The sequence below is a fragment of the Harpia harpyja genome, chromosome 6 (genome assembly GCF_026419915.1).
Source record: "Harpia harpyja isolate bHarHar1 chromosome 6, bHarHar1 primary haplotype, whole genome shotgun sequence".
NCBI classification, from domain to species: Eukaryota; Metazoa; Chordata; class Aves; order Accipitriformes; family Accipitridae; genus Harpia; species Harpia harpyja.
Window position 1 is genome coordinate 23,787,988 of NC_068945.1, and position 26,814 is coordinate 23,814,801.

Consider the following 26,814-nt stretch of genomic DNA (forward strand, 5'->3'; position numbering starts at 1 on the left):
TATAAAAATTCTGAGAACCTGTAAAGAGAAGCAGACACTGGTTTTCAGAGGATAGGGATGTTTTAGAACAGAAGAGTAACAAGAGTAAAAGGGAGCTTGCAGTAATGCAAAAACAGTTTGCAGTAATAAAAAGCCATCTGTTGAAATTTCCATAAGAAGACTGCTCTGCTTTGTTGTATACATATGCTACATTGTGAAGCTATAGCAGTGATGTTTATTGCATCATTTTTCAGCTGTGGAACAGAAAAGGTGTGTAGCTAGGAAGACAAATTGTCTTATTCCTTCAACTGAGTGTATAAAGTATATTGCTTTTTAGTGCTCTCAAGTGATTGTAGAGTAGGGCAGAAGATAGTAGATCAATAAAGTCAACATCACTGTCAGTAGTAATGTGTGTATTTCAAATCAGTTTCATGAAGTTGAAGTGAAACTGTTTAACATGCATAAACTTCTGACTTAGATTATTCAATTTTTTTTTTAGTGAATTAACAAACAGTGCTTTAAAAAGGAAAACAGAACAAAAGGGAAAAACCCCCAACTACACAGCTCTTATACCAAGTTCCAGGTATTTACGCTCAGGTTTGCAGCAGTTTAACTAGGTTGATTAAATGTGTGCTTTTCAGTATGACACATGCAGTTTTGTGCGCACGTCTTCCTTTTCCTCTCTATATTGTGCTCAGAGCTTGTTATTTTGGAGGCCTGTCTCCACAGTGAGTGCAAACGCTGCCAGGCTGACTCTGTGCAACCCAACCGCAGACCCAGACCAAAGCGTCAGGCCACTACTATCAGTTCACACAGAACAGCTCCAGCCTTAAGCAGCCTTGTTGTGTTCATGCCGCACTGCACTGAACCCAGTAAGGTTTGAAAGCCTACAGGGCAGGTTTTGTTACTGTGGGCATATTGCTCTGCAGAAGTGGTTATATCTGTTTGTGATCTCTACTGAGGTGATGATGCAATGCTGTGCTGTATTATGTGAGCATATAGCTGACTGTGAGCTTGGGAATCCATGTGTTCTAGTTAGCTAACACTAAAGCTCTTTTGAGCTGTGTATAAGAGTTGTCATTATAAAGGAGCATTAATAATGCATCTGAGTCCCTAAGCACCTTTCTGAGGAACTTTCTCAGAGGTGCTACTAATGGATAGAAATTAGCTTCTTGGCCAACCTTGACCTTTGTCGGAAGCAGAAATCCAGTACATTAATATTTTTCCAAAGGTGTCTACAGCCTGCATTGTTTGAAATATGATTTGTTTTGCATGAAGTAAGATACATTTAAAATTGAAATTCTGATTGTCAACTATTTGGATTAGCAAGTATTACTGGTAGCATAATGCTGAAAGCTGTCCAGCTCCTCCCAAACCAAACCCAAGGCCTTAGGGTAATACCCTGTGCCTATAGTTGTTATTGCTTACATATCTAAGAGCTCATCGTGTGATGCAGCACAGTTGTGGTTACTCCAAGTATCAAAGTTATTTTGCTGCGTCTCATGGGGGAATCTTTCAGTTTTGTTTCTCAGCTATGTAGTCCTTGCTTAAGTGGTTTTTTTGTGGTACCAGTTACTGCTGTCAATTTTTGCCTTTTTCTTAAAAAACACAAAGGGAACAATGGAATCAGTATAGAAATTCCAGTTCTCTGTATCATTTACACACATTGATTGTAGATTTGCTAATGAAACTTCTCAGAGGAAATATGAAATAAACCATCATTTTTCTAGCCTGGATGACATCTGCATGCCCTGACAGTAAAGTCAACTTGTCACAGGTTGACTAGCTTGAAGAGCAAGAGGTGATCCTGACAACTACAGATTGTACTCAAAATCAAGTGTTCCGTTCTACTACAAGAAAAAAGATTGGATAAGCACTGTTGTAATGCTTGGCTGCGTGACTGCTTATGTCATTGTGTGATGTGGTTTCAAACAAATGTTTGAGAAACCATCTTTGAAAGAAAAACTGGATTAATGAAGAATTTGTTAAAGATGTTAAAAGTAAATGGCACGTTGGGTAATAGTGTGAACAAACTGACAGGATGAAGGAGAGAAGAGGAGGTTTGACTCCCAGAGTCTCCTGTGTATCAGCTGGTGCTGTGCTGTTGTGTAGCAAGATGAATGCCTATTTTTTTCCTTTCATCTTTTTTTTCCTACTGCATGCACAGATTAATTCAGAAGATTAATGACTGTCTGGCTGTTCCCCTGCAAATCATTCATTATTACTTAATTAAAAGTCACAAAGCTTTTCAGCAATGCATGATGTTATCTACTCCAAATTTAACCTCTAATATTTAGATACGTGTCTTATTTAATTTGTTTTGCAGGAGGCTGCCAAATATGAAAAGAAAGTGATGGTGCTGGACTTTGTCACGCCTACACCTCTGGGAAACTCATGGGGTAAATTTCTCTTCATTGCAAACCTGTTATAAAGGAGCTTTACACGGAGACTCTGATTCTCCTTTGAGATCAGCTGATGTGAAAAACACATTCTGTTCCTTTCTCTCAGGTCTTGGAGGAACATGCGTAAATGTGGGCTGCATACCTAAAAAATTAATGCACCAGGCAGCTTTACTGGGACAAGCGTTGCAAGATTCGCGCAAATTTGGATGGCAGTTTACGGAAGAAGGTAAAGGAGGAGAACTTTTTTGCAGTTTTGTTATTTGTGCTGAAAATCCAGAGGTTCTTTTCAATCAGGTGCTTGTTGCACTTAAGCATGTGCTGGTTTTAACAATGTGAGGCAGCTTCAGAGAGATTACACCTAAACTTAAGGGCTTTTCAAGTCTAAAGCCACAGGGCTTACTGCCTTGCAGCATTTGATCTGTTTATTAATAGCTTCTGGTCATGTTAGTATATGATAACATTGCTGTGTGAATAAAAGCAATAAGGTACTACTCCATTCCTGAATGTAACACAACACCTAAAGGAATACCCCAGAATGTCCCCTGTTAAAAACTTCCTCATAGTTGCAGGCAAGGATTTCCTTTCCCTCAGTCTCTGTCACTACTACATAAGAAGATGAATTTTACTTCATATTAGCTCTAATGTGTGTGGTTATAACACTGGAATTTATTTAGAGTGTAATCCTGTAGTGGGGAACATGCAGAGGCACCTCTCAGAGATGCATAGTCTTCGTTTGTTGAGCAATGTCACCTGCTCACAGCATGTGTCAATAGAAGACTATTGATAATGCAGTAAGTCTAAATTTTCCATGTTTTAACTCACCTGTTCCATTGTGACCTCTCATGTTGTCTATGCTGATACAATTCTTTGCATTTCAGTAGAGTTACCCTGGAACAGAAAAGGAATAAGACAAAGGTGACTGGGTCATGACAAAAATCTGTCTGAGAATACAAGGTTCACTATAGAAAAAGAACAACTCACAGACTGAAAGATCAACCTTTCTCTCTTGTTTCTAACAGTCGAACACAACTGGATGACTATGACAGAATCTGTTCAGAATTACATTGGTTCACTGAACTGGGGCTATCGGGTTGCACTGAGAGAGAAGAAAGTCACGTATGAGAATGCATACGGAGAATTTGTTGGGCCACACACAGTTAAGGTACTCCCTAACCATGTTTGCTGTGTCTTCCTATAGTACTTTCTGAATAGAGATGTGTCGTAGTTTAACCCCAGCCAGCAACTATGCACCACGCAGCCACTCTATCACTCCCCCTCCTCAGCTGGACAGGAGAGAGAAAATATAACAAAAGGCTCGTGGGTTGAGATAAGGACAGGGAGAGATCACTCACCAATTACCATCACGGGCAAAACAGACTCAACTTGGGGAAAATTAAATTAATTTATTGTTAATCAAACCAGAGTAGGGTAATGAGAAAATAAAAACCAGTTCTTAAAACACCTTCCCCCCACCCCTCCCTTCTTTCCGGGCTTAACTTTACTCCTGATTTTTTCTCCCTCCTCCCCTCCAGCAGCACAGGGGGATGGGGAATGGGGGTTGGGGTCAGTTCATCACACGTTGTCTCTGCTGCTCCTTCCTCCTCAGGGGCAGGACTCCTCACTCTTCCCCTGCTCCAGTGTGAGGTCCCTCCCACGGGAGACAGTTCTCCATGAACTTCTCCAACGTGGGTCCTTCCCATGGGCTGCAGTTCTTCATGAACTGCTGCAGCATGGGTCCCTTCCATGGCGTGCAGTCCTTCAGGAGCATGCTGCTCCAGCGTGGGTCCCCCGCGGGGTCACAAGTCCTGGCAGAAAACCTGCTCCAGCATGGGCTCCTCTCTCCACGGGGCTACAGGTCCTGCCAGGAGCCTGCTCCAGCGCAGGCTTCCCATGGGGTCACAGCCTCCTTTGGGCACCCACCTGCTCCAGCGTGGTGTCCTCCCCAGGCTGCAGGTGGATATCTGTTCCACCGTGGACCTCCCTGGGCTGCAGGGGGACAGCCTGCCTCACCATGGTCTTCCCCACGAGCTGCTGGGGAATCTCTGCTCTGGCACCTGTCCTCCCCCTCCTTCTTCACTGACCTGGGGGTCTGCAGGGCTGTTTCTCCCACATGTTCTCACTCCTGTCTCTGGCTGCAGTTTCTGTGCCCCAGCAACTTTTTTCCCCTTCTTAAATATGTTATCACAGAGGTGCTACCACCGTCGCTGATGGGCTTGGCCTTGGCCAGTGGCAGGTCCATCTTGGAGCTGGCTGGCATTGGTTCCATGGGACATAGAGGAAGCTTCTAGCAGCTTCTCACAGAAGCTACCCCTGTAGCCCCCCCGCTACCAAAACTTTGCCATGCAAGCCCAACACAAGATACTTTTCAAATAGAATAATTTTCCCCTTGGTAGGACTGCAAAATACTCACTTTGGACTAATACTTTGTCCACAGGCAACAAATAAAAGAGGAGTTGAGAAGCTGTACACAGCTGAGAGTTTTCTCATTGCCACTGGTGAACGACCACGCTACCTGGGTATACCTGGAGACAAGGAATACTGCATTAGCAGGTAAAACCAGGGAGGAATATGATCATTCACCATGTGTAAATGCTTTACTTGTAAGAGAAAGTGCTTGGTTGCTGGTTTTCTTTCCTATGTAACTTTTTGTTAGGGGAAAGTAAATGCAGGAGAATAGCTATAGACAGATTTTAAGGTGCCAAAAACATTGGTGTCTAGTAGACCCCACAGGACTGTGGGTGGCTGGCTAGGATGGTTCTGCTTCTGACTGATAACAGCAGTAACTGAGAATACGGTAAATCATGTTTGCGTCCATCATAAAATTAATTCATCAGCTCTGCCCCAGTTACCAGTACACCCACTTCCTCTCTATTCCTTACGGTCTTTCAGTTCACATACTGAAGCTTTTGGTAATGAAGAGCACAGTCTGCTTGGAAGAAACCTCCCTGCTCAAATACCAAGGAAAGAGGGAGTTGCAAAGCAGTTGGTGTTGTGAAGCCAGTAGAAATGTATCTGTATTCATTGGGACAGTCTTGAAACTCAACCCAATTTTTTTTCCAGCTACTCAGTGAAGTTAATTCAACTTTGGGGAATACAGTTTCAAATGTTTAGTTAATTGATAAGACCAAGCAATTCTAGCACAATTTTGACCAAAAAAAATGTGATATGCAGATGAAATGTGTTTTCATATCAGAGTAACTTTTAAGTTACTTAATGTAGAAACAAGGGTTGGAATTACAGGCTTGCAAGCCTATAGCAGTGAAATAAATAACTGGCATAATCCTTATGAAACCAAAACACCATGTTGTATGTTTCCCTTCTAATAAGTAGTAGTGAAATTAAAGGTAACAGATAGCATAGCCTGTAAAGTGGTGCTTTAAAATAACATTAAGGCGGAAGAGTCAGGAATGCCAGAGTTAAAGACTATCAGATTGAGGCTGTCTGTGTAATCTTCACTGGGTTCCCCGGGGGATAGGAACTATGATGTAGCCTCTAATTACACAATCATATTTTATTCCACCACAACATTTGCAGAGAGCATCTTTGTTTAGCCTTTGCAGTTGGTGGCTGAGAAAGAGACACTTACTTTAGATTTAAATCTTTGGAGGCTTCCATTGCTAAACTCTGCCTAAGTCTCTGCTGAGCAAGTGTGATGCCTCCGTGAGTGCCTGCTTCCTTGAGAAGCTCTGGTTTTATACTCTAGGTCCAAAGTGTGGTAGAACTGATGTAGCTTTATGAAGCAGTTGAAAGAAATGGAAAGCAGGCAAATAAATGTGTTTTCCATAATTTTGTACTTCTATCTCTGCCTGTTACTGTGGCTTGCATTAACTTGTTTTATTGTCTGTGTGTATTTGGCACTGTGTATCATGCTTTAGCAGAAGTGTAAGTATGAAGTTTAACAAGGCCAAGTGCCGGGTCCTGCACTTCGGTCACGGCAACCCCATGCAGCACTACAGGCTTGGGGAAGAGTGGCTGGAAAGCTGCCTGGCAGAGAAAGACCTGGGGGTGCTGGTTGACAGCCGGCTGAATATGAGCCAGCAGTGTGCCCAGGTGGCCAAGAAGGCCAACGGCATCCTGGCCTGTATCAGGAACAGTGTGGCCAGCAGGAGCAGGGAGGTGGTTGTTCCCCTGTACTCGGCACTGGTGAGGCCGCACCTCGAGTACTGTGTTCAGTTTTGGGCCCCTCACTACAGGAAAGACATTGAGCTGCTTGAGCGTGTCCAGAGAAGGGCAACCGAGTTGGTGAGGGACCTTGAGCACAAGTCTTGTGAGGAGCGGCTGAGGGATCTGGGGTTGTTCAGTCTAGAAAAGAGGAGGCTGAGGGGAGACCTTATCGCTCTCTACAACTACCTGAAAGGGGGTTGTAGTGAGGTGGGTGCTGGTCTCTTCTGTCAGGTGTCTGGAGATAGGACAAGAGGAAATGGCCTCAAGTTGAGGCAAGGGAGATTTAGGTTAGATATTAGGAAAAATTTTTTTACTGAGAGGGTTGTCAAACATTGGAATGGGCTGCCCAGGGAAGTGGTTGAGTCACCATCCCTGGAGGTATTCAGAAAGCGAGTGGACAGGGTACTCCAGGGCATGGTTTAGGAGGCATGGTTAATGGTTGGACTTGATGATCTTGAAGGTCTTTTCCAACCGAAATGATTCTATGATTCTATTCTATGATTCAAAGAAGTGAAGATGGTATTTTTATCTTAAAGCTGAACACCTTCCTCTTCCTTTTAGCTCTCAGGAGCTAAAATTTGCGGCAAAATATTTGAAGCAAGATTCAGAGAGAAAAGACAACCTATCTTTTTTAACAATTTTTCTGAAGTTTATGTAAAAAAACCCCAAAACCTCAACATTTTTGTGGTGATTCAGAATTTTCATCCTCTTTTTTTGTGTGTACTCCTAATTAGAACTTCTTAAGCTGTCATGTACTGATCTTGTATTCCAGCTGACTTGCCAAACAATTAAGTTGTTGGGTTTTTTAGTGAGCGGAATGAAGTCCTATTCTTACAGAAGAAATTAAATAAATATAAAGCACAATACATTCTTCTGGTTGGCTCTAACTTTTTTTCTTTTTTCCCCTCTTTTTTTACCAGTGATGATCTTTTCTCTCTGCCTTACTGTCCAGGGAAAACCCTGGTGGTTGGAGCTTCCTATGTTGCCTTGGAATGTGCAGGATTTCTTGCAGGTCTTGGATTAGATGTCACCGTAATGGTGAGATCAATCCTCTTAAGAGGATTTGACCAGGATATTGCAAACAAAATTGGCGAATATATGGAAGAACATGGAATCGACTTTATTAGGGAGTTTGTGCCAATCAAGGTAGGCTCAAAGTGATATGTGACTACAATTGATTGCAATATACCTGTAATAAGGTTTTAAGATGGAAATTATTTTAGTGAATATGAAAGTTGAATTTGCAATACAGGTTCTGCTACGATATAATATGGGTTAATTTTTGTTTTAAACTGAGTAAGTCCATAAATTTTACGTAATTGAAAGGTACAATTTAGTCTTAGTATTAAAATTTTGTGAGTTTCGAGAATTCATTTTTTTTTTTGTTATAATCAGGTGGGTTAGTATACGTTGCATTAAAAATGTTGTTACTGCTGCTCATTCTGGTCCTGCAAATGTTGAATATGCTTAAATTCAGCAGTTGTCCTGAAATCTGTGAAACTTCTTGTGGGCTGGTAATTAATCAGATATATAGTTTCCTGTAAGAGCAGGGCCAGTGCATCACAAATAGTCATATTTTTCATTGACAGTTCTCAAATTCTCAGCCAGCAAATACTGCCTTATGTGCCCAGGACCAGTTGACTATCCAGAAAAGTAAATGGGCTTTAGAAGTATCCATCTATATCCTTGGCAGAGTCCTTTAATTACTTGCTCAATTTTTGTTGAATTCAGTAGGAGTACTTGTGCAGCTATTTATGTACATGTATAGGCAAATTCAGGATGAAAAGCATATTAGATAAGCTCTGGAGCTTTTTCTAATGTAAGATTGCCTTATCGAAGACTTCAGAGGGTGCTAACAGTATTTTTCTTAATGTTGTTTTCACAATAATTAGTGCTTGATTATTATGAAATGGGAAGTAATGTTTTAAGCAGCTTTCAATTTGGTGTTAAGCCAGCGTGTTACCGAGTTTAACACTTTGGGGATTAAAGCATTAAATCGAATGAAGACTGTTCATTTTCGCCCTTAGCAGTATCAAGAGTAGCTTAAAAAATGCTCTTGCAGTTACCACGCTGTGGATCTGACCCTCTCTCACAGAGTGCAAGAGATTTGCTGTGAGAAGTCAAAGTGGATTTTCCAAGCAACTTTGTTTTTATGCATGTTTGCGTTGCAGAAATCCCATGTTGTATAAAAAGCAGGGGTGATTATCTACCTTTTGTTTCAGATGTAGCTTTTTGTAGGCTCTACTGGGGGATGAGAAAGAAGGAAGCTGTTTTTACAAGCAGATCATTTCAAGTAGATGTCAAGCGGGCACCTGCAGATGCACCCTGCAAAGAGCAGTCCATCACCCTAGTCACAAAATGCAATTTTGTGTATATTACCCTGTCCCTTCACTACCTGTCTTTGATTTCAATGGGAATAAAATGTTTGGCCCTGTTTCTAGTTGAAAATATCCTTAAACTTAAGTCGCTGGGTATGTTTTTAGCAGGTGTTCTCATCTCTTTCAAAGATTGTTTTTGAAGTTATGCATGTTGTGCTTATTAAAACCCTTTGTTGGGAAGTTTGAAGACAGAAGATGAATTATTATAAATAATGCTGCCTTTGAACAGGAGCAGTTTAATACAGTGATCCTTTAAAGTTGGTAGGATGGCACAGGAGGTTTGGGTGTTTTTTAAATTAAAAAAAAAAAAGGACAGAGGAAGACAGAACTTTGTCAGAAACTTTGCTTTTTCTGTCTCTAAGCACGAAGTAGGAACTAGGGCAGTTGTTGAAAAGTACTTTTTCATCAGTAGAATGAACACTAAAATTTCCCAGAATTAAGTTAAGTGTTGCACACTTACATGTCTCTTGTATGTACAGCCAGCCGTAGGAAGCAGCTGGGTACCTTGCTGTTTCCTGGGAGGGTGAGGGAAGGACTGTGGCTGAGGATATCGAGTCCTTTCCTCACAGTCCAGTGAATATTAGTGAGGACAAAAGATAACCCACCTATGTAGCTTCAAATTCCATTCACTTTTTTAGCTGATTTATTTATCTGAGGAAAAAGGAGTGTTTGAGGAAAAAAAGCCAGTGGCACTGCTCTTTCTGCTTTACTGTTTGCTGGTATATGGGGGGGTGTATTTTGGGTTTGGTTTTGTTTTAAATAAAACTTCATTTTTTTTATTACTCTGAACAAAGAGCACAGCTGCAAAAAGATTCACCTTTGCTTCTTCCTTTTTTTTTTTTTTTTTTTTTTTTCCTTTGCTAGATTAGACAGTAAGCTACTGCATTACTTGAGAGAGAGTGTGCAGCTGGATCCACAGCTAAAATTAGGAATATTTATTTCAGCTGACTGGGGAACTCTGAAGAGGTTTTTTTCTTAAGCTGATGGTGGTTTTTCAGCCATTTAGAGCCAGCTGCTGCCCTCTTCTGCAAGGCCATGGCAGTTTTATATGTCGGACAAATGTCATTGAAACAGGGCAAAGGTCTGTACTGCTAAGGGCTGGGCTGTGACGGTGGCTTCCACGGGTGGAAGGCACGATGGTCTTCTAGGTGTGGTTGGAGAAAATGTCTGATGGTGTTTCCAGGTCTTGCAAGAGTTCCCTTCCTCCTCACCTCCTCTGTCCTTAGTTGATACCAGCAGCTCACATAGTGGGCTTGGACAAGAACTTAGCTATCAATCAACTTTTATAAACAGAAATGAGGTCTTATTGTGTTGGTCATAAGAATGAATGCATAGAGATAAAACAAAATGTTTAAATATGCAAGTAGTAGTCATAAATCTAGAGAAAGGTGAAAATACCTGTAGAATAAATGCTTAATTTTAGGTCATGCTTAAACACTCTCAATTATAAGAAGTGGTGGAACAAAGATACATTTGCATATCTTTATTTGAAACTAAACCCTTTTTTTTTTTCCTCTTTTTCTCCCCACACCATGTTGTAGGTTGAACAGATTGAGGAAGGAACTCCTGGAAGATTGAAAGTTATAGCCAAGTCCACAAAGGGGAACCAAATAATTGAAGGGGAATACAATACTGTGAGTCCTGTCTATATACAGGAAGAACATGAAAGAGCCTTCCATTTATTGTTGAGTTTGTCGGGTGTTTTTATCCATAGTTTAGATTTTTAAAATTTATTTTAATCATTACAATATGCTAATTGCACACAATCAACAGGCAATTAATGTGACAATGTGACAATGCCCAGAATCCATGGGCATGAGTCCAATGTGCCTTGCCAAATCACTTCCGTGCTTTTGAAACCTGTTTCTTATCTTAGGGATGTACATGAGCTCGGTCATGTGGAATCATTTGCAGGATTTTTCCACAGTGGGATATTTGTCATAAATGAGAAGTAATGATTTATAATAGCTTTCATAGTAACTAAAACATGTTCTGGAGGTAGCACAAAACAATGGTCTGTTCAAGAGCTAAACGAATAGGTGTCATGTCTTCTCAAGACCTATTGTTGACGCAGCATCTTCACAAAAACAACTAATGCCCTGTAGCAAGTCAGGGAACTTCATTACACACTTAAAACAGTAAAATTGCAGTATGCAGGTATGCCATTATATGTTTGATTGACTGTTTCCTTCACCCCTCACCCCGCTCATTTTCTTAGGCCTTGATGCTGAAAGGAAAAAAAAAAGTTGTGAATAAAGTATTTGGAATTACACCGAATGCATATAGACAAGCATTTGCCAGCCTGGGATTTTAGACTGCAAATACTGTGTGCCAGTGACCTCGTTTACCTGTATAGTTTATCAGTCATCCCATAACAAGGGTGTGCCTCAGTGCATCTGAGGGCTAATATTATGAGAAAGTTTAACAATAACCACAGTGCTGTTGCACAGTGTTGCAATACTATTTTTCCTGGTCCATAGTAGTGAAAGCTTTTAGCTAGCAAATGTGCTGTCTTTTCATGAAGGAAACTTCTGATTTCTTACTGCTACTACATCTTTCACTGAAATGCTGTCACTCCTCATAGAAGCTATGAGCTGTGTGTGATGTGTTTTAAGACCTTCAGCTCTGAAGATCTGGCATGCTTGGTCATCAGAAAGACTTGAAGCAGATCTCAGATTTCTTCAGCGCAGTTCTTAGTTGTCGTATGAGAAGCATTGTGTAGTTACCTGGAGAGTTGTCCAAGACTGCAAAGCACATAGCACTTTTCTTTGGGATTAGTAAAGGCTGGAACTTGTTTTGCTTGTTAAGGTAGCCAAGTTGATAGGATGGGTAAGAATTGGGTGTGCTCTGTCCATCATTCTGAACAAATGTTCAAACAAATAATATTCTTTGGCAGTGACTTGGCTGAGAGCCTATATAAGTAAGTGATATTTTCTGATCTAAACAAAGATTATTGTATGGTCTTTTTACTTGCCTAAGCATCTGAATTTCCTTCCTAAAGAGCCCTTTCCTTATGGAGCATTTTGGGGTCACCTGCTCTGGTAGGGTTATGGTATAACACTTTGGTATAAAAATGTGAGGAAATAAAGAATCTGACCCTAAACGATTTGTTTAGAATACTCTTGGGGTATTTTTCCAGGGAAAGCTATTTGGCTGTATTTAATCCTATCATTAAAACCTCATATTGTTAGGTCATGGTGGTAGCGTGGCTTGTCTTGAACTCTATGAATGTACAATGGGTAACAAAAATACTTATCTTAACGTGACCAAGCCTTAGATACTAATCCTTGGTATATAATGAAAATAATAGATGGCCACATTCAAATGCACTTTTGAGGTTGTAAAAAATCAGTAACATGCATTGCTGTTTTGCAGGTGTTGCTAGCAATCGGAAGAGATGCATGTACAAGAAAAATTGGTTTGGACAAAGTTGGAGTGAAGATCAATGAAAAGTAAGGACAGATGTCTGTATACCACTCGCTACTGAGCTTGTGTTATCTACTGTTGCAATGGTAGTAGTGCATAGACATTCAAATGCTTTGAGGAAAAATTTGTTTCCTGTTTACATACACTTGGACAGGAGACTATGTAGCAGACAGCTGCATTTTCTCCATTGTACTGCCACATGTGCTTTTTTGATCCTGAAATGTCTACTCCTAAATGCTGGGAGTCAAAAGTGTCTGTTCCATTCTGTCTTGGCTCACAGGTCAGTCTCAGCTTTTTCCAGTGATGGAGCTTTCTAGGCTCTGTCAGTTGTTCCTTGTACTCTCTTATTCCCATCTCCTTGTTTTTATCTCTACTACCTCTTGGGGCAGAGATCTGTTCATGCAGGCTTTTAGTGTGGTGGGTTTTATTTACGTTTTTAATGTAAATGTTACTATATGTTTATTTTGAAATACAAGGTCAAAGTAGCATTCCTTAAACTCACAGTTGGAGTTGGTGATGTGTTTTCGGTATTGAAGGAGTTTATTTCTTGCCTTAGAGCAACCTTTGAGAACAATTTGTCCTGTAGAGGAGCATTTCATGTTTAATGTAGTGAGGCCGTTGCACCAGGGAGTGGAGCTATTGGTAACATTTTCAATAGTGGTAAGGAAAACATCTTCTACGCATGTGGGGCCTAGACGATCTTCCCTTTGAAGAAAAGCCACAGGACCATGAACTTGACTTGGTAGTCTATGGGAAAAACAGTGCAAAGGGCAGCTTATAGGAACGCAGTGACTGATGTTACTGAATGGAACTGTTGCGATGTTCTAAATAAGTGGAAATTTTAGTCCACTTAAAATTGGCAGACTCATGTTGTCTTGTAGAACAGTACACATCTTTCTGACATCAGGACACCTATTACTAGCTTAATAGAATGAACTATAAAATTATTAGCATAAACTGTGTATTTGTTAACAAGAACAAAATTGAGAAAGTTGGATTTTAACACGGGAGTCACTGCTGGGCCCTCAAGTAACTATGTGACTGTTTCTGTGCCTGTCTGATTAGGTTTCCCTGTTACATGTGTTTCCTGCAGTGATTACTGCACTATCTCATTTGTTAATGAAGTAGGAAATATTAATAATTAAAAACTTCTATTAGCTCGGTACACTTATAGACAAAAAGCTTGCTGGCTGTCCCTTAGGTAGGGTATCTAACAGCTTGACCTGTCTTTGTGTAGAAGCCTGAAGGGTAAGTTTCTGGAAACTGCTTCAGTCACTGGTCTGGAATTTCAGTAGTGGAGAAACTCTTTTGTCTTACAGCTTGAGTGGGAGAATGTCCCTTCCTGCCATTTCTCAAGGTTGCCAGTACACAGCTCAGCTGGTAGTAGAGGGTGTTTGAGGAAAGGATTTATGCCTCACCAAAGAATTGATTCAGGAGATTAATCACAACTTCACGGGCTACCTCCTTATCCAGTGTGTAAATTCCTGTAGTCTTGGTCAAATTTGCACTACTTTACATTCTTGCCCAAGATTGTAAGATTGTGAGTATGACTTCTTTCCCTCATACTTCAAATACTTGTCTTTCTCTTAAAGCTAAAGGGCCTAACTCCTGCAAGATTATTTATACCTCCAGTCTTCACAGCGGAACACTTAGATCTTTTTTTCTTGTTAATTCAAATCACAGAACAGGAAAAATTCCTGTCAACGATGAGGAGCAAACAAATGTGCCGTATATCTATGCTGTTGGAGATATACTGCAGGACAAGCTGGAACTCACACCAGTGGCAATCCAGGCAGGAAGATTATTAGTTCAAAGGCTTTATGCTGGGGCAACCAGTAAGGTAAGGAACCAGTTGCAACAAAACACTGTCATTGCTCTACTTCTAAGTGCAGAGTGCAAGTTTGCTTGCTTATGGAAAACTCAGTAGGCTTTTAAGGATTAGCTTTGATGATTGCTTTAATTTTCCCCTTGGAAAGATATTACTGCAGATATGTTCTGCTAATTGTGTAGGATGAAATTAATACCTTATGGATTAAGCAGTAGTCTCTTTTTTTTCCTGTTAAGGGGTTTTATTTTTCTCTAAGTATAACGATAATAAAATTAACTGAGATCATTTAACTTGTTATTAACTCTACCGCCTTCCCTAAAAGTCAGCAATCATTCCCATCCCATTAAATGCTTTAACTCTAATTCATAGGCAGTTTACTAAACCTACCTAGGGTCCCTAAATAGTGTAATAGGGATTTGTGATGCTCTTCATTTTCAATGTTATTTCCACTAATTTTTTCACTTCTCAGCCTTATGTTTTCAATGTAATACATAGTTCCGCTTATAATTGAATATGGACACAAAGGAAGATCAAATATGCTGAGAAGTCAGCACATATTTATATCTGAGAAGTTGAATTCATCAATTCAGTGTTTACATTTCATGCTAGTGCAATTGTAGGTTTCAGTCAAGTTATGCTAGTCCAAATAGGAGTAGCACAGGTAGTAACACAGGTGTACTCATTTATACCTTATCTTTAAACCAGGAGGAAAGGAGAGTGCCTTTAAAGAACTGTTCCCCAAGCACCGTTGACGTGGGTGCTTGTCTCACCTTCATAACCATAGGGCATGAGCATAAAGGCTTTTCTCTTTTAGAGCCTGCTGTATTCATATCAAGTTCAGTTGTTGGCCAGATTTAGAGCTTGAGTGAGTTGTTTATTTTAGGTTGGCAGGTATTGCGGTAACAGAATCCTGAATCAGTGTGCATAATGTCATTACATCAGCCAGGCAAAGTTTAAGAAAACCATAGCTGGAGCCAGAATTTTTTTCTTGCCCCAATACTATGGGAACGTCTTAATTTACATTTTATGCCAGATAACTGTGTCTCAAGGTATGAAAATCCTTATGCTGCCAAAGAAAGCATCATCTCTTTCAGTGAATCCAAGAAATGAGTAACTACTTAGATGGGCTCCTGGCTTACATTGCTGTTGTAACAAATCTGGAAAGGGTGATTATATGAAACATAATGAAGTGTTGTGGATAGGTGGGGAAAGAATAGTAAGCAGCATCTTAGTTGATCCCCGGTCACAAAGGAAGTTAATTGGAGTTGAAATCCATATAAATTAAAATTACTAGAAATTAAATAGAGCTGACCAGCCTGCTAATCTGCTGTGGCAGAATGACTAATTGGGTGGCTATGGGGAGAGCAGTGGATGTTGTTTACTTTGATTCTACTGAAGGCTTTTGACACCGTCTCCCATAACATTCTCATAGACAAACCAATGAAGTACAGGCTAGGTAAGTGGACAGCGAGGTGGATTGAAAACTGTCTGAACTGCCAGGCTTAAAGGACTGTGACAGGCATGACAAAGACCAGCTGAAGGCCAGTCACTAGTGGTATGCCACAGGGTTGGATACTTGGTCCAGTACTGTTTAACATCTTCATTAATGATCTGGATGATGAGACAGAGTGGACATACAGCAAGTTTGCAGATGATACAAAACTGGGGGGAAGTGACTGATGCACTGGTGTTTGTGCTGTCACTCAGAGGGACCTCGTCAGGCTGCAGAAATGAGCTGACCAGAATCTCACAGAGTTCAGCAAGGAGAGGTGCGAAGTCCTGCACCTGGGGAGGTGTAACCCCACGCACCAGCACAGGCTGGGGACCCACCAGCTGGAAAGCAGCTGTGCAGAGAAAGCCCCAGGGGGTCTGGGGGACAACTTGACTGTGAGCCAGCAATGTACCCTCGTGACAAAGAAGGCCAGTGACATCCTGGGCTGCATCCCGCACATGCATCCTGGCAGAGCATTGCCAGCAGGTGGAGGGAAGCGACCTTTTCCCTTCCACTTGGCTCTGGTGAGACAGGTTTGGATTTTGTGTCCAGTTTGGGGCTCCCCAGTACTAGGGCAAGTCCAGCACAGGGCCATGACTGGAGCATCTGGCACATGAGGAGAGGCTGAGACAGCTGGGAATTTTTTATACCCTGCAGAAGAGATGGCTTGGGCGGCTCTTATATCAATGTGTATTTATATCTGATGGTAGAGAGTAAAGAAGATGGAGCCAGACTCTTTTCAGTGGTATAAAGGATAAGAGGCAATGGATTCAAACTGAAACACAGGAAAATTCCATTTAAGCATAAGAAAAAACTTCTTTACAGTGAGAGGGGTCAGGCCCAGAGGTTGCCCAGAGAGGGAACCTCTAGAACACTGTAAAGCTCCAGTGAAGTCAGGGGTCAGTGTTTGCCTCTCATGGTATGTGATTAGGCACACAGTATCAGCTCTAGTTCTTGCTGTCCCCCCAAATGGCTGTAGTTCATGTCTTTGGTTCTTTGGCATCACCTAGGCCACAGTTGATAAAAAAGATGATGGGTTTTGATGGTGGTGGTGTCTTTGCAGCATTCCCAGCTAAAAATAGAATGCTTTGTAGAGGCAGTTGAACAGTCTACTTTTTATCTGTTTTAAAATGTACCAGACCTTTGATCTGGTACATTTTTAAAATGGGGCACTGAATTTCCTCTTCCTTTTAATCTATGCATGTTAATGTCAGTGTGGCTTTAAACTGTCTTTCTGTTCTTGCTCTAGTTAACGCCTCTGAGAGGGACACCACCAAAACTGTAGTTTAATATAAAACAATTTTTTTTATTTGAAAAAAAAAAAAGTAGCTTTCAGAATTCTGAATAATCCAACTTTTCTTCCTGTCTGAATTTCAGACTGCTAAATTTTTACCCATTGTGCTGATCTTATTACTGATGTTATGTGGTTTTGATGTTTGTTTTGAATGCCACACAGTGTGACTATGTGAATGTTCCAACCACTGTATTCACTCCTTTGGAGTATGGAGCCTGTGGGTATTCTGAAGAGGCTGCGGTGGAGAAGTTTGGGGAGGAAAACATTGAGGTAAACGCCTTAGTTTCATCTGCGTTTTAAGTTCCCAATTTGTAATTTAAAATAATGTTAAGAGTTGATTAAAACAGCATTCTGTGTTCTGATGTAAGGGCAGGAGGTGACTAGGTACATTTTTGTCTTCCTTGGCAGTTCCTAGGCATGTTATAAAAATAGTCCCTAATTCCAATAGCTCTAGTTGCAAATATGTTCTATTTTTGGCAAACAGGGCTTGAAGGTGGAATATTTGGTTAAAAAAAAAAAAAGGTTTCTTTGTGTGTGCGAATACTTCAGGATAAATTAAAGCTGGTTATGTGTTGGAAGCAATACGTTGGTTTTAATGTCAAAGTGGAGCTTTTTGTAGCTACAGTGTGGTAAATTCTTTGCCACGGTGTTTTTTACTTTATAAAGCCAAATGTTGTTATGCTTGTTTTTCCTGTTTATTTTGACTATGCAAAGAGGTATGTGCTTAATTTTACTCACGTGAGTGATCCCTTTTCATTCACTGGGATTGCTCCTCAAGAGTGAAATTAGACATACGTAAGCACTTAGTGCCTAAGGCCGTTCTTACAAAATACTATACAGACCACATTACAGAAAGCGTGAGGGGCGGGAGTCAGACAATAAACTGAACTTTTATGTCCCGTGAAGATCACCTGAGGAGCATTAGTTGGGGAAATAAGCAGATAAGTGGTGGTTCATGAAGTTGAGAACTTGTGTCCTTCTTAGCTTTGTCAATTACATTTTTTTGAATTGGACTGTGGAGAAAAGAAGTAAATGTGACTCAAAATGGCAGTGTGTCAAGTACTGTTAACCTTACTACAGGGCAAAGGCTTATATTCTTTTCTGCCCACAAAGTTTGTATATACCCAGTCAAATTTTTGTCATTGAGTCAAATTCTTGCCGTTACGTGTGAAACACTGGACCCTTCTTTGTGGAAAATGCACTTTCAGTTTTCAAAGCCATTTTTTTAAAATGTGCATCCAGAAGCATTTGCGTTCTGGCTAAGTCCTCATTTGGTTTATTCTGACCTCTTTATCATGTTGCTATATTGGCTTTTGCTTTTGCAAGCTTCAGTAAGATTATTGAGTGGCATCTGTCATTCAGACCCCTTAAATTTCAGTTTCAGATAGTGATGCTTATGAATGCTTTGTAACCCCATTAATGTGAAAAAACATTGAGCTGTCTCTCCTAGTTTGTGAAAGAACATTTTTACTGGAGTTGTGATCAATTAAAATTTTATTTCAAATAGTAATCAACTGGAGATTAATTTATAATAGGAGCTGTTGGGAGGTCTGGGTAGAACTGTGCCTCAAAACACGCCATCGTTTTCTGAGATATGTGCTATATAGGTGGGTGAGCAGCCTTATCTGCTCTGGGAATCTGTCCAGTGATGCTGGTGGGGGCAGATAGGAAAATGTGTTGGTTTTTTAATGTACTTTCCATTTTGCAGTGATACATAGTCTCATCTCTCCTAAACCCAGGCTCTGAGGCCGTTTCTTCCCTTTTTCTGCTCTGAGAAATATTCTTGCCTTCATTCAAGGTAGACCCAGACACAATACAGCCTTCCGTGAGGGAAGCCTGTAATTGTCTAGTTTAATGAGAGCATGGTGAACTGCATCCTGGAAGTGTAATATACTTATAGCTGCTTCTGCTTTTTTTTTTTTAATTATTGGATAACACTAGTGCTTGTTCTCTAGAGGCTTCTTTCTTCGGCATTCATCAAGGGGAAAGAGTCTCACCCTGATTTCAAATACTCTAAATGCTACATGCATGGCTCATTATTTAAGATAATCTGTCTGTTTTTGGAAGATCATGCACTCTGCTGTGAAATTACACAACTATTTTTTTTAACCTGTGTTGTATTTCCAGGTGTACCATAGTCATTTCTGGCCACTAGAATGGACTGTGCCATCCAGAGACAACAACAAATGCTACGCGAAGATAATTTGCAATATTCAGGATAATGTAAGTGCATCTTTCCTTCCAGGGGAAACAGCAGCTATAGGTTCATCATAGGGATTGTTGATACCACAGCTATAAATAAGTTATTTTGAACAAATTAAAATTAATTTAAATTTTTCTACCTTTTGAAATGTAATAAATATTTATAGTGATACACTACATTTGTTTATACAAAAATGACCCTTAGTAAAATAGAAAATTCTTCCATATATGTAAAATAAGTAGTAGAGAGCTCTAAGACTGTTTGACTAACTTTGAAAAGTGAGCGAATCAATGCATGTAAAAACGGTTAGAAGTTTTATCGGTTTATCTTAATTTTCCCCTCCCCAAACTGGGACATTCTTTTCTGGGAGATTCTTCTCTCTGAAATTGAGGTCACTCAGAAACCATCACAACTTGTAACCTCTGCAAATCCACATCTGTCTATAAAACTCTTGAGCTCGTTCTAACAGGATTAATGTATCTTGCCTGCACAAATCTCATTTAGGGTGGTAATGCCAGGATTATCTTTGGACTAGGATAAAATTTCCTGGCAAAGGAAATACACAGTACCTGCTGAAGCACAAGCAAAATTACTAATGGGTTAAAAGAATTGGTATGCCCTTCTCTGAATGATCATCATCTGTTTAGTAAAAATTTAGTTCATTTTAATAATATGAATTATTATGAAGAATAATATGCTGTTAAAATGTATCCTGTTAAGATAGTGGCATAGAGTTATCAATCCTAAAAAAATTTTTTGATCTATTTTACCTATTTTCTTTTATCATTAGATACAGATTTATCTTCCTGCAGTCTTTCCAAGCATCACGTCACAATTTTGTAAAATTTGCAAACCTGTCTGGTTTTGCCCATCTCCTCTTTCTGAAGGACTTTGCACTGGTGTGGAAGCTGTTTTAGAATGCATGGTTATGTTCCTAATCTAAAGTTACTTAAGAAAATGAAAAGGCTTAATGGTGATTTAAAGTGTTTCACTAATTTGTTTCCATTTCTTGTCCTGAAAATTTGGAACATGTTTAAAAATCTAGGGGTAGAGTTAAAGTTACCATGGATGAAAAATAGTTCAGTAAGTAACTGTAGTTACCTTGGTTTTATTACTATGGTTTGATTTTTACACATCTCCATATTTTAAAAGGAAAAGAAGGATCATTCCATTTTAGTTATTACCTAATTATAGCTTTTTTTATTTAAATAAACACTGTGGTAAATCTCAGTCCTCAGGCTTACTGAAAGAAAAATAACCTTTCAGTATACTGAGTATCCACACTCCCTTATATGTGATATTTAGCGGGAGGAGCAGATAACTTTTGATACCCAACTGGGCTACATCTATGCTCAGCAAAATCTGATTAATGCCCCAAAAGCCCACAGCAGTTGGCATTTGCTAAAGGAGACTTGCTTTTCTTAGAGAAGCAAGCTTTTCTTTGAGAAAAGCAGGTCAAGTCAGTACAGCTTGTTCTGTTGAGTGTTTGCTGAGGTTATATATGCAGTTTGACGTATTTTGCAATTGAACAGTAGTATAGGTGTGAGAAGTGTGAAGTAATAGTATCTTCCTTGTAACTGGATGTCTTTCAGTTTGTTTTGCCAGTCTCTAGGTATATTGTCTCCCAATGACAGCGAACACTGCAACAGGAGTAGTTGTCAGTTTGGTTATAATACACTTCTTGCCACATCTGGTTGGCCAGAACTTTAGCTTGTGGCCCTTTCCTGTAAGTAACTATCAAACTGAAAGTTCTTCAGTAGACACGCTCCACGTAGCCACCTGGCATAGGCCCTGATGTTGCAAACCTTTGCGCAAGGTGCTCATGTTTACTTAGGTGAGCAGTCTGCTGGAATGAGTAGAAGAGCTTGCCTGAATAAAATTTAAATGCATGTTTGCAATTAGGACACACACAATAATCAAGCATAGATCACGGTGTATGTTAAATTTGTATGCTGTTGATGTAAACGGAGGATCCCTGCACAAACAAAACTTTGTAAGGAAGCTGATTCTTGAGTTCTTAGTTGAATCTTTTCCTTTTCAGAGAGTGAACAAAATTATACCAACTATCTCCCATCTGTTGGTGCTAATGATAGTTCATGTTTGTGTGGTTACATTAATTTTTAGTGTGCTTTGTGAGCTGATTAAATTTTATACTCTAAGTAAGAAAACCTTACATGTTGTCTAAAGAGAACTGAATGCATGACTGTGCTTGCATTTGATTATCTTTGGTATTTAGGAGAGAGTCATTGGTTTCCATGTCCTTGGTCCAAATGCTGGAGAAGTCACCCAAGGGTTTGCAGCTGCTGTTAAATGTGGGATGACAAAAGAACAGCTGGACAACACCATAGGAATTCATCCTGTCTGTGCAGAGGTTTGTATATGAAGTCACCTCATAGCCCAGCTTTCATAGCATTCTGGGGTAAGGTGTTGGAAATCTGAATAGCAGAGGTCTATTAAAGAGGTCCAAATCTGGGGGAGAGTAGGGGGGAGGGAAGGACAGGAAATGATCTGGTTTTAAAATTTAGAAATCTAACATTTAGGTTTACTCTGGGATAATGTTTGGGTTTTTTTAGTGTGTTCATTTGTGAAATGTTTATGGTCTCCCCTTGTCCAGTGCTCTCTCTACTGGGAAGTATTGAATTTTCCTCCCGCTCCAAGATCCATTTATGAAGACTTCAAATACTATTTCTGCTAAAATGGTTGTCAAAGCTAACTTTTTTTAGATATGTGTACTCAAAATAGGCTTATAAACTGGTGCGGTGGAAAGGGCCCAGCTACATGACAATTTTTCTATTAAATTCTGCCCTTTTAACGATCTCTACTTTACTCTATAGGCCTTCACTTTTGAAGTGAAGTACATGAGGCCACACAAACATTTCTTCTTGTGTATGTCTTGCTGTTCCTCTTTAATGAAGAGCTTAATTTTCTCTAGCAGGTGGGGGACAGCTCCTCCCAGGTGTAAATCAGAGATGCTCCACTGATTTTTTTAGTAGCATTAGGACCAGTTTATATTAGCTGACGATCCCTGCAAACTGTTTATGACCTTTGTAGGTCTTTGTACAGAATATCTGTTTTTACCTGCTTGTGTTAGCTACAAAGTGTTGTAAGAGTGCACCAGGATGCTGGTTGGCAGAAGTGAAGTCAGCTTCTCTGGTTTTCTGTTTCCAGAGTGATATAGTATAAGCAATATAATATGAACTCCATTAATGGAATGGACTGCTAGCAATCTGAATCATCTTCAAAGCATCCGCAATACAGATTCTGTTTTTTTCTCTAGTATCATCTAATGGCGTTCTTGGAAGCCCTTGAAGAGGGGTAGCAGGTCCTTATCTTACCAGGCGCCCTGTGGAGGGGGAACTCTGAGGGAGTCATTCAAGCCTGTGAACTCAAGTGGGATATTAGCATATGCAGTGTGAAGAGAAGATGATAGTCATAATTTATTCTGGACATCTGAGCTGCTAAAATTGAAACTGAATAGAATGATGATTAGACATAATTTAGGGAGGTAATTTCAGATAATCATATTTGTTTGAGTGGGGGAGGAAGAAACTGGCTCAGGAGAAATACACTATTTAAAAGCTCCAGGGAACAGCGATCATTTTTAGTGCCAGTCTTCAAAAGGTTTTTTTTATGCCTGTTACTTAATGTAATCTCTTAAGCAGTAAACAAAAATCGAAGTGCAAGATGGTGCTCTTTGATTTAAAAAAAAAATGCTCAAATATTGTTTGGAATTTGTGAGGACCGCACATACCTGGATGAATAGAATGATGGATAACGTTGGCATTATTTTTATCTTACATCCATGTAATAGCTAAAGAAAAGTCTGATTTGAGCAGGAAAGGGACAGTGTTGCAGGGTGAGATGCTGACATCTTCATTGGCATTAGTACTAATTCATTGCTCAAAGAGTCTCCTGTGAAACATGGTATTATTCAACTTGAAGAAGACTGTAAGACTGAGGGTCCCATTTCTCACTGCGTACAAATTAGAGTCAGATTTCACTTCTCTTATTTAAGCAGCATTTTGTTCTGTGGAAAACATGAGTTCTGAATGGAATTTCTTGCAAGGCAAAGTACAAATAACTGTGAGCACAGAGTTGGTAGGACTTCAGCCTTACACAGAATTGCCTCTCAGCCCAGACTGTACTGCACTGCTTGAAATACAGGCGTGTATAATCGAGCATCTGTGATGAAGAGCAAGTGTCTTCTGAAAGCTGGGATGATTCTTCGTGTTAGCTAATGATGGCTTTCCAGCTATTGGATCTAAGGTTTTGTCTTCACTTGAATAACTAACAAGTTCTGTCAAAAAACCTCATGTTTCCAATAATTATCAAATGACTCCCAGCTAGCTTACTAGAGTTAGGGAGCTGTGTGGTCCCTGCAGCCCTTGGAACTGGCTAGCACACCCAGAGCTTTCAGTCAGGCCAAGAAGAAAGCAGATAAATTTTGCGCTTTTGAATCTTTGTCTGTTGAAGTGAAATAGTAATAAATGAAGGTTCCCATATGTTGTCAGTCTGTGGATCAGAACTGAAGAGTTGGAAACCCTGTCTCAAGCCATGCACTATGGTTTAAATATATTGCTGTTCTTCCGCCATATATTAGACATGCATTTGTCTTCCTGATTTGTGCGCAATGCTTTTACATGCTTATAGAAAGTGGAAGAGCTGTATCATTTATTGATGTTGTTGTCTGAAGAGCTGCTAGCAGCCTTAATGCAGCAAAGCTTCTACTTGGAGAACTGTAGGGCTTTCAGATGCCCATTATCTTTAGATACTTCAGTGTTATTTGCATAACTGAAATGTGTATGTACTTTATTCTGTGCTAAGTTTATTCTTCCTGAGAGATGGCTTTGATGATAGCTAATTATTGCAACTTTGAACCATTTAGATAGAAGTGGTTTTGATTTCCTTTTTTCCTTTCTATATTATATCTATGCAAAACTATGCAATTATTTGCATAGTAAAGTTCTAATATTAAACAAGTTTTTGTAGAGTTTTTCTTCTTGAATTTTGATACCTTTTAATTTTACCATAATTACTCTTGAATATGTTGTTTTCTTTAACGTGACTTGAAAGCAGTAAAGATTGGACTTTTTCAACCTAGATTCACTAAGTGTTTCTTAGCTATTGCACAGAGGATACAGATCCCAGGCATAATACCTACATCAGCAATCAGTTCCACATTTCTATAATAATCTAGAAGGTACAGAGGTAAAATTTATGTTCTCTCCAAATGCTGTAGCCTTGGGTTAACTTCACTTTCCCAACAAAGAAGTTATCTTTGAGCCATAAAGGTACTTACTCATTAGGTGTACAGACCAGAGTTTATTATTGCTGTGCTCGTTCCCACTGCAAAAACAGGAGCATTAAGACAAAAGGTGGTATAAAGCCATGTTAGTTCCTTAATTCTTTCTTTTCCACTGTAAAAGGAAGACCATAAGGTAAATGAAGAGAACAAAGGGTATTTGTATGCGTGTGTGCTATTTAGTGGCAAGGTTTTTAAATGTGTGGCTTTCATGATTGTTTTATTACTTCAAGAAATGGCTGTGGTTTTGAGCATTATGCCCAAGTTGATCTTCCAGAAAAGAAGATTAATTTTAACTGTACTAAAAGTCGTCTTTTTTTCTTTCTCCTAAGATATTCACCACCCTGTCTGTGACTAAGCGTTCTGGTGAAAATATCCTTCAGGCTGGATGCTGAGGTTAAAGACCCCCATTCTTGTTATTGCCAGAGACTGACTTTCATCGCAGTGTCTGACTTGCACAATTCAGAAGAAAAGTTTTGGGAGAAGTCATCCTCGGACATCTGCAGAAATGTGTAGATCTTAACCAGGCCATTCCATCATCCTAAGGAGAAGAGCACTGTGGGAGTTGGTCACTTGCGGTGATTGGCTGGCAATTAGCAACGCAACGGGAATATTGACTTTTGAGCTGTTGCTTAGCAGGGCATTTAACAAATGCTTTCATGAAGTCATAGCCTGAAGCCTGCATTGTCTGGTGGGCAGTGATGGAAGAACTGCTAGCACAGCTGGACAACAACTGTTTCATTTTGACTTTATTTCTCTCTAGTTTCTTACTCGAACAAAGAACTTCCAACATCAAGAAAATTACCACAAGTTCAGATAATTGTATAGTGCCCCTGTGTACTAGGTTATAACACAGCAATTGCAAGGTCTCCTCATGAGCATGCATTTTACCAGCTCACGTGCCTATGGAGGGGAAATTGTATCTACATGTTTGATCATGAGGAAGAAGATATCCTTGGAAAAAAGTTTGGTACCATCTAGAATAACGTATTTCTTGGCTTCCAAAGTGACTCTGTTGTGACTTTTTATTTTAGAGAAACTTATTTGTGAAAACGTTCTCCTTAGTGAGAAAAGAAAATACTTTTTATTAAGGCCTTGTTATACAGAAAGTTACTTTTTTTTTCCCTGAAAGTAACCACCATGCATATAACACAGATGTGATGATCTTAGCTTTATCTTGCAGGTTACGTGATTATAATTAATCCAATTTGGAACTGACAGAATTCCAATGTGCAATGAATTACACTTCCAAAAGCTCTGTGCACCTTTACTAAATTTGAATAAATTCTTCTTTTCGAGGTGAGCTATTGTACACTGCACCGTTTCAGGTCTAAATTGGCCACTTTGAACACAGCAGTATTGAGACTTTCCTGCAGATTTGTGGGCCTGTAAAATTAAAAAACCCAACCAAACAACACCCCCCAAAACAAACAAGCAAACAAAACCCTCACCCAACCTCCAAAAACCAATAGTAAAAAGTCTTCTATGTAGATGTGGCCTAAAAGCTGTATTTAGTTCCATGTGTGCTTTGTTTTATATTTAATTAAGAAAACAATACTTTTAAAACAGAGGTTTCCATGGAAAATAACAAATTCTTGAATATTCCTCCTGTGTTGGGTAAACTGCATACATATTTATCAAGAAATGGTAAAAATGCCTCTTTGTAATGGAAATGAATGTGGTTTTTGGTCTGGTTTTTCATTTCCCTCTGTTTTAGCAGAAAGGTTCGGATTACTTTTATTAAATGGTTCTCGGGAGTTTAGTAGTGCGGTGTGAGTAGGGGGTAAATTCTCCAGCCCTCTGGGCAGAATGCCTTATGCCTAAATTTCTACCTGGTAACAAATTAATGTATTTCTATTGAGTTTTCTAGAATAGTGTTGTAAGTTGTTTTTATAAACTCATACATAACTGAAGGATTTTTAAATGTGTTTTGTATGGTATCAGGAGTGGTCCGTGGTGGTATTTTTCTGGCCAGTTTATTAAATAAATTGAATATTTGCACAAACAGATGCTCATTTTGATGCCTCTTCCAAGCAAAGAAACCAGGTGACAGCAAGATTTTTTTTTTTTTTTTTTTGGAAAGGCCAGAAGATGGCACCTTGATAAACCCTACTGTGATTTGTTTCAGTCTTGAATTTTGAAGGTAGATATTTCTCTGAGAAACAGGGTTTGGGGCTATTTTATGTGCATTTTTTTTGCATGTTAAACATATGAGGACAGACTTAAAAATAAGAAATTAATTAGGAAACCAACCTTCTACTATTTGCACTAGCTGCCATCTATATAACTTCTGAAAACATAACTTTCCCTTCTGAAAACAATAACTTCCATTTAAGCACATGGATA

General features: G+C 39.6%; 1 protein-coding gene across 3 annotated transcripts in view; it reads left to right on the forward strand.

The window, feature by feature from the left end:
• The window catches only part of TXNRD1 (thioredoxin reductase 1), a 42,764-nt gene extending 16,289 nt beyond the window's left edge, over nucleotides 1-26,475 (forward strand). The window contains exons 2-14 of one of the 3 annotated variants that reach the window (XM_052790926.1): nucleotides 1,710-1,847; nucleotides 2,305-2,378; nucleotides 2,488-2,607; nucleotides 3,401-3,543; nucleotides 4,816-4,931; nucleotides 7,466-7,691; nucleotides 10,465-10,557; nucleotides 12,299-12,375; nucleotides 14,033-14,189; nucleotides 17,126-17,233; nucleotides 19,091-19,186; nucleotides 21,403-21,537; nucleotides 24,801-26,475. In XM_052790926.1, the coding sequence (XP_052646886.1) occupies nucleotides 2,333-2,378; nucleotides 2,488-2,607; nucleotides 3,401-3,543; nucleotides 4,816-4,931; nucleotides 7,466-7,691; nucleotides 10,465-10,557; nucleotides 12,299-12,375; nucleotides 14,033-14,189; nucleotides 17,126-17,233; nucleotides 19,091-19,186; nucleotides 21,403-21,537; nucleotides 24,801-24,863 (1,380 nt within the window). In that variant the 5' untranslated portion in view covers nucleotides 1,710-1,847; nucleotides 2,305-2,332 and the 3' untranslated portion in view covers nucleotides 24,864-26,475. The remainder of the gene's footprint in view (nucleotides 1-1,709; nucleotides 1,848-2,304; nucleotides 2,379-2,487; nucleotides 2,608-3,400; nucleotides 3,544-4,815; nucleotides 4,932-7,465; nucleotides 7,692-10,464; nucleotides 10,558-12,298; nucleotides 12,376-14,032; nucleotides 14,190-17,125; nucleotides 17,234-19,090; nucleotides 19,187-21,402; nucleotides 21,538-24,800) is intronic. The other 2 variants (XM_052790927.1, XM_052790925.1) reach the window with 2 other exon arrangements.
• Nucleotides 26,476-26,814: the final 339 nt, after the last annotated feature.